This window comes from Primulina huaijiensis, chromosome 13 (assembly GCF_012295235.1).
Source record: "Primulina huaijiensis isolate GDHJ02 chromosome 13, ASM1229523v2, whole genome shotgun sequence".
NCBI classification, from domain to species: domain Eukaryota; kingdom Viridiplantae; phylum Streptophyta; class Magnoliopsida; order Lamiales; family Gesneriaceae; genus Primulina; species Primulina huaijiensis.
In genome coordinates, this window is record NC_133318.1 from 1,893,719 (window position 1) to 1,901,531 (window position 7,813).

Below are 7,813 nucleotides of genomic sequence, written 5' to 3' on the forward strand. Positions count from 1 at the left end.
ACGTGCCCATTACTAAAACTTAAAAAATAGTAACTATCTCCAACATGTATAAAAATATTTTGTGCTTTTTATTTTTATCCAATGGCTAGACAAAAAGATCACGTATATCTTAACCATAGCTTCACAGTAACAACATTGATCGAACTTGTAGAATAGATAAGCTAGAATATATCTTCTCTTGGTCAAAACAACTTCAGGATTTTGATTACTGACACATACAATTAGCAAAATACATGAACCATGTTAACATAATAACTGCTAATGGTGACCTTTTTCCTAAAAAAAATAGTAAGGGAAAAAAATGTTAATTATTATCCAGCATGTTTAGTTGTTAATTTCTTGGTTATTGCTCTTACTTAGCTTAGATTCATTCAAACTTGTTAGCTTCTTTATTTTTCAAATAAGTTTAATAAATCTTTTGCACGTTACAACATGCATACCCAACTCTAACCAAATTAAGGATTATAAGTTTAAACATTTTCAAATTTATATGTTTCCACATCTAACATATCAGTTTACACCCAAACATGTCACGTATGCATAAACTCATTCATTATAGCTTTTAGTATCTACAATACTAACATTTTTTCTCCCCATATTTAACATTAACAAAAATTATTTTCATTTGTTTTTAAGTTTTTTTTTTTACACAAACAGATCAAACTTGATTAGCCTTTTAATAAAACGTTGTATATATTGTTTCCTAGCTATATTAATTTATTACAAAGAAATCTACATTTGCGTTACTTTAGTTTATATTTATTTAATTGTCATACATTAACAAAAGAGAAAATATAAAATTAGACATATACAAATATAAACACATATTCATCATCTTTAAAGTAAATCAAAATTGATCATATGTTGCAAAACAAACTTGGGTAAACACCTCAAAAATTGAGGTGACTATACCTAGTACTTCAGAATGGAGGGAAAGAAATTGTTTCTCTTAATTTTTATTTATGTAGATTTTGATGTGTATTGTGGGGACCCGGACGCTAATTCAATTCTTAATCATCATTAAGATCAATTTACTAATCAAGTAATTTGGGTCATAAAAATTTTTTTTCTTTAAATGCGGAACGTAGTGAAATCAATCTCATATACATCTCAGTATAAAAGTACAAGTCTTGTACAACAAACATCCATTTAAACTCAGGTTCAACAACTAACTGTCAAGTGTTTCAACCCTATTTACATCAACATCAAATTCCGTAGTCTCCACTCTAATCACGATCTCTCCTCATCTCCTCGACCCTGATCCTGTCCCACCTGCTGTCATGCACACATACAAACACGACAACAGCCGGATAATTCCTGTGAGAATATAATCCCAGTATAAAACATGTACACATGCAATGCATAAAATCATATACAAAAGCATAAATCATGTATCAAAGAACATGAATCGTAATTTATGACACATTAGTGAATACAGATAAAACCATCTGACTCGTCATCTCCGACTCAACCCATTTCTACTCTAGGGATCCCGGTTTCTGGACATTGACACATATATCGAATCTCAGCGATAGGAGTCAATCCGCCCCTAAGCAATATCGATATAATTCAATAATCCAGTGTCTTGGCATATCCGCCATGGACTTGGCATATCCGCCAAACCTATCCTGTGACAATGTGCAATGGGCCAATGACCACTCTGTCACACTCTGGCCTTTCTGTCAATGACTCTCGCTCAATAGCTATCGGCTATTCTCTATTCTCTATAATTCAATAGATTAATCGTATCAATGTCAAACAATAGCAATAAAATAAAGTATGTGGTTTTAGGGAAACTAGATTCCAATCTGACTCAAGTTAATCTCCCAGTTAACATTGATTTATACCTTTCTTTCGTAGTCTCGGTCTGAAGAATTGGAAGTTCTGAATCCAAGACTGTCTCTGTCAATCTGAAATGACATATCGAGAATAATAATATCAACATTCCATTCCCAATTCAATATTGAATCTGATCAATTTGAATCTAATTCAAAATCAACGGCATAACGGCACAATCCCGATATCTCCGTCAATACAATATCAACATATATCAATTACAAATCATTACCCATATCCGCTACAATCTGTAATCAATCAATAATCCAAATGTGTTCAATTTCAATCGATAAAATCAGAAAATCATAACAATTCTAAAATCAACTTGTTCTTCGATCTGACGTCGATTCTACGATGTCTAGTATTCCCAGAACACATAATAATGATCACATAATAATTCTTCCAATATCATAATTTCAAATGATAACAGAACTCAATAAAACTTACGTCTAGTTGTAGCTGGCGACGAGAAGAGTACGGTACTGTGTTCGGATTAAAAATCTGATATACGGATAATATAAAATCACGATTTGAAGATTCTAAAAAATCTTTGCAATTCCCTTGAGCTCTCGGCTGTTTCTCCGTTCCGAAATGTTGAGGAAGACCAAATTTTATAATCAAATCCATGACAAGTGTCCCACTCAAGTCATAATTGCACTTTAGCCCCTGAATTCTTTACTATTTGCAATTCAGCCCGCAATAATTACGAAATTGCCATCCTATAATTACGAAATTGCCATCAAATTTAAATCAAGTATTTTTCCACTTAATTACAAAAATGCAATTAATACTGTTTTCTTTTCGGTGTCTCACAAAATTGATAACATCTCGGGCCTTACATGTATAATATAAGCTTTATTCTTTTTACACGAGCCACATAAGAGAGAATCAATGTCAAATAAGTAATTTATAGTAGATTTAGATATTTTGGTTAAAAAATGACAAAAAAGTTCAAGTTACAGAATGAAAACAAAACTTTGACAATTTACATGACTAAATCCCAAAATATACTATGAAAATTCTCACACACAATCCCTCACACATTTACATGAGAGTTGAGCTTCAAAGTTTAGTTGAGTGAGTCCACAAAAAGACATTAAATATTGTGTTTGTAATCTTGACATAAAAGACATTAAACGTTATGCGTGTAAAACCCAAGATTTTGTAAATTCGTGATAGTAGTTTATAATTTAAAGTTGTACTAGGATTATTCAAGATTTTTGTATTTATCCCATTAGTTTATCTAAGATTTTCAAGTTTATCTAAGATTGTGTGAGATAATTTTATCGTGTACATAATTTATGGAGCTCGAAATTTAAGATAATATTGTAAATATATTTGGAGTTTGGGGATTAATAAATATATCTCGATCCAAGAAATTAAATAAGGAAAGATTTCATATAAGCATGTAAATTTTGATATATAAATTCAAATTTTGGAAGAAATACCAGATAGAGATTCAAGATTTGAGTTGATATTGATATACATGGATAAAGATCAAGTAAGAAGATAATATGATACTTGATTTTGAAATTTTGGAGTATTTAATTAGAATTTTCGAAATATTAGATATAGGAAAAAGTTTACCCGATAAAGAAATGCAGGCATGAGAAATTGAAAAGTTTTCCTACCATAATTTTAGGAAAATCAAGAGTCCTATTTTTGGGAAAAATTATCATTAAATTCGAAATTACTAAGGGAAATTTTTGGGATTTACGGGCAAGGATTTAATAGTACTTCAAAATAAAAGATCTACCGGATATTGAAAATTAGACAAAAAATTCGTAATTTTGCATGCTTGGATAGGAGTACATTTTCGAAAATATATCCAAGGAGTGAATATAAATTTTGAAATTATCCGAAGTGTCATGGATAAAGAAGAAAATTATCTTAGATTTAAAGTTTGATTTAAAAGTTCAAACGCGAGGATAATACCCGATCATGATAGCAGTCAGCCTCTATAAATAGGAGAACCATGCCATTCGAAAATCACACCTCAGAATTCATTCAGTATTTTCGAATTCTCTCTAGTTCTACCTAGGAAAATTTTCGAGACTTTGCTCTCTTAGTGCTGCCGAGTATCGAAGCGCTGCTGCAGTCAAGATTCAGAGTAGGAATTCGAAAATTTCAGTGCAAGATTACCTTCTTCATATATTTTTTTCATCAAGATCTAAGGTAAGTGAGCTTGTTTTTAAGATTAAATTTTCGGTTATATGCATTTTCGTTTTTTCAAAAATTCGGTCGAATGCTAATTCGTCTTCTATCCCCTTCTTGGTACACGATTATTGCATTAGTTATGTGTTGGCATTGTGAGGATTCGACTGGATATGAGTGAGAATCTCAATATGACGTGTTTGACACAGTGAGATTAAAACTATTATATGGACTCATCCCCTTAGAGAAGTAAAACTCAGGGACTGTATCAGCAAACCATGGAAAGTAGAGGAATATCAATGTCTTGTCAATGGTATTCATGTGGTATGAGTCATGTTATGCATGATATGTATTTCGAATTTTATGCATGTTGTTTTGTTGTGCTCGAACGTCATCGACTTGCTGAATGACGACCGTATCACTCACCCCTTACTCTGCCCTTCCAGATAAATCCGGGGAATAAATTGAAGAGGAGGAGTCAGACCAGTTTTGGGGATGATGATCCGCGAGATTATTCCAGATAAATCCGAGGAATAAATTGAAGAGGAGGAGTCTGGAATAAATTGAAGAGGAGGAGTCAGACCAGTTTTGGAGATGATGATCAACGAGATTATTCTAGATAAATCCGAGGAATAAATTGAAAAGGATGAGTCAGACCAGTTTTGGGGATGATGATCCACGAGATTATTAGTTTAGAATTTATGCTTTATTTCCTTTGTAAAACGCTTTTGCAGTATTCCTTTTTGGTTGTAAAGACAATGATTTTTTTTTTTCTGGAAATTTATGATACAAATTGGTTTTGATTTACAATGTACTACGATATTTGTTGTTTTTCAATTGTGTGGTTGCAAAATAACGCCGGTGTCGACCCTGGGTTTCGTGGCGTGACAATGCAGATTGTGATATTGCGACTTACAATCTAGAGCGTACTAAGAGTTTCAATTAGACAATAGATACATCCTAAGTTGAAATTAGTTCGTACAATGAGTTGTATAAATCAAAATTTTCTAGTGGAAGAAATGGTGACTTAAGAGTTGTTAATTTTCGAATATCCATAAACAAATTTGTGTATATTTATTTATTATTGCTACTGTTTTAAGATGCATCGTTGAAATATTTTATGTATATTTCAAATACCAAAATATTGCATAATAAATAGTTGATAAAATGTTTCAACTAAAAACGTTTCTACACATTCAACTTACGTATCTTTTAAATGTTTTATCAAAATATATAATTTTTTATATGAAAAATTATTTTGAGTGATTTTAATTGATTTGAAAATCTCATTTAATTTAATTAATCGATGTTTAATATTTTAAATATTTAAATTATTATAATTTTACGGATATCCATAAATTGATCTTATCATCATCGTTAGAATGAAACGGCGTTCAGATGACATCTGTTACTTAAAAATAGAGAAGACATTGAAAAGAGAGAAATACAATGCAGAGAGTTGATGGCAAGAATCGAAAATAATAGAGAAGAAATCGGAAAGATAGAAGTACGACAGAGAGACTGTTGATGGCAAGAAACGAAAATAGTAAAAAAGCATTGAAAAGATAGAAATACGATACAGAGAGTTGCTGGCAAGAAACGAGAAATGGATGGGAATTTTCTACGAACCAAATAAGAATACATGGAGTGGAGGAGAATTATAAAATTTGGATAAGTATGTTTTATTTTATAATAACTTTTTCTTTTATAAAAATAATAAAAAACATAAAAATCTTGAACAAGAAAGTTGATGGGGGTATCACCCGTATCGGGTATGGCGAGCATTTATAAAACATAAGCCAATGCTCGTCATTTTTCAATAATATACTACACCAGATCCAGGAACAGCGCTGTATCTGTTTTGTAGTTATGACCATGAAAATCGACGTGAAGAATTCGACGGTTGTTGCTCCGGCGGCGGCGACGCCGAACGTAAGCCTCTGGATCGCCAATGTTGATGTAGTGGCCGCCAGCTACCATTTATCCAGTGTCTACTTTTACCGTCCCACAGGTGCGGAAGACTTTTTCGACCCCGCAGTGCTTAAGGAGGCGCTGGGCCGCGTACTGGTGCCGTTCTATCCCCTTGCGGGGAGACTGAAGAGGGATGGAAACGGCCGGCTAGAGATCGACTGTAAAGCCGAAGGAGTGCTTTTCGTTGAAGCGGAGTGCGAAGGTGTGGTGGATGATTTCGGTGACTTTGCTCCGACAATGGAGCTCCGCCGCCTCATCCCGGCGGTGGATTATACACCGGGGATCTCAAGTTACCCACTTTCGGTGCTGCAGGTACTTTCTTGGTTTCATGTTTAATTTACAACTGCGTGCGTAAACTGAAACTAATGACAAAAAATGAGTAGGTCACATATTTCAAATGTGGTGGAGTTTCCTTAGGCGTTGGGATGCAGCATAATGTGTTGGATGGAATTTCTGGTCTCCATTTCATCAACACCTGGTCGGACATGGCTCGCGGCCTCGATATTACAATCTCCCCTTTCATCGACAGGACCCTTCTCCGTGCCCGCGATCCGCCCCAACCCCAATTCGAGCACATCGAGTATCAGCCCCCTCCATCCATGAAACTCACAAGCCAATCTGATAAGTCTCCCAAGATAGCTGTTTCTATATTCAAGCTAACCCGTGATCAGCTCAACGCCCTCAAGTCCAAGTCGAAAGACGAAGGGAACACGGTCACTTACAGCTCGTATGAAATGCTGGCAGGTCACATTTGGCGATCTACATGTAAGGCTCGGGGGCTGTGTCGAGATCAGGTAACAAGGCTGCACATTGCAACGGATGGGCGATCCAGGCTCCGCCCCTCGCTCCCACCAGGCTATTTTGGCAACGTTATCTTTTCAGCCACTCCGATGGCTGTATCTGGCGATCTTGAAACGAAGCCCGTCTCGTATTCTGCAAGCAAAATTCATGACGCGATAGCTAAGATGGACGACGAATACCTGAGGTCCGCTATTGATTATCTAGAACTACAGACTGATCTGAAGGCTCTCGCTCGCGGGCCTAGAACTTTCAACTGCCCGAATCTTGGGATCACAAGTTGGTCTCGACTTCCCATCCACGATGCAGATTTCGGATGGGGCAGGCCGGTCTTCATGGGACCGGGTGGGATCCAGTTTGAAGGTTTAAGCATCATCTTGCCTAGTCCAACAAACGACGGGAGCTTATCGGTGGCCATCTCATTACAAACTGAGCATATGAAGGTCTTTGAGAAGCTCCTCTATCACATCTGAGTCCGTTTCCATTGCTGCCTTGCTGCTTTCCTTATTGTACTAATTTTAATTTCGTGTGAATAAGACCAGCAGTTGAAATCAGTGTTCTAAAAAGCGGTAGGCGGTAAGTGGGCGGCGACCTACCGCCTAGCGCCTAGGCGGTTGTCTAGACGGTTTTTTTTAAAGCTTAAATTCATTAAGTGGTTCATGAGTATTATGTTTGTATATGAAATATATATTATTATAAAATTTAAAATTGTAATAATAAATATATATTAATAAATTTTTATATATGAATCATCCACATCAGTTTACTACTTTACTACAACTATTGTACAATGAAAATTAAATTTGTTCAACATTTTTTCCAACATAATATATTGATATTAAACTTAAACATCTAACTCTTCTAGTTCATCTCCATATTTTTCCAATACTTCTTCTGTATCGGATTCAAACTCAAAATCCGATATGTATATATACTATAATTAGGAATATCATAATTTTTTTTTTAAGTGTAAACCGCCTAGGCGGATTTTTAATTGTAAAATCGCCTAGGCGGCTTTCGCGCCAGACGGCGCCCGGACCGTCCCGCCTAGGCG

General features: G+C 35.1%; 1 protein-coding gene across 1 annotated transcript; it reads left to right on the plus strand.

The window, feature by feature from the left end:
* The first annotated feature begins 5,837 nt into the window (after positions 1-5,837).
* Positions 5,838-7,502, plus strand: LOC140991514 (shikimate O-hydroxycinnamoyltransferase-like). Its single transcript, XM_073461497.1, has 2 exons — positions 5,838-6,273; positions 6,345-7,502. Exons 1-2 carry the CDS (start codon positions 5,860-5,862, stop codon positions 7,230-7,232), a joined length of 1,302 nt encoding a protein of 433 aa, XP_073317598.1. The 5' UTR covers positions 5,838-5,859; the 3' UTR covers positions 7,233-7,502.
* The last annotated feature ends 311 nt before the right edge of the window (positions 7,503-7,813 follow it).

Coding starts and splice junctions, on each gene's coding strand:
- LOC140991514 (XM_073461497.1), top strand. CDS start 5,860: ATGACCATGAAAATCGACGTGAAGAATTCGACGGTTGTTGCTCCGGCG. Junction 6,274..6,344: donor ACCCACTTTCGGTGCTGCAG/GTACTTTCTTGG, acceptor AAAAATGAGTAG/GTCACATATTTCAAATGTGG.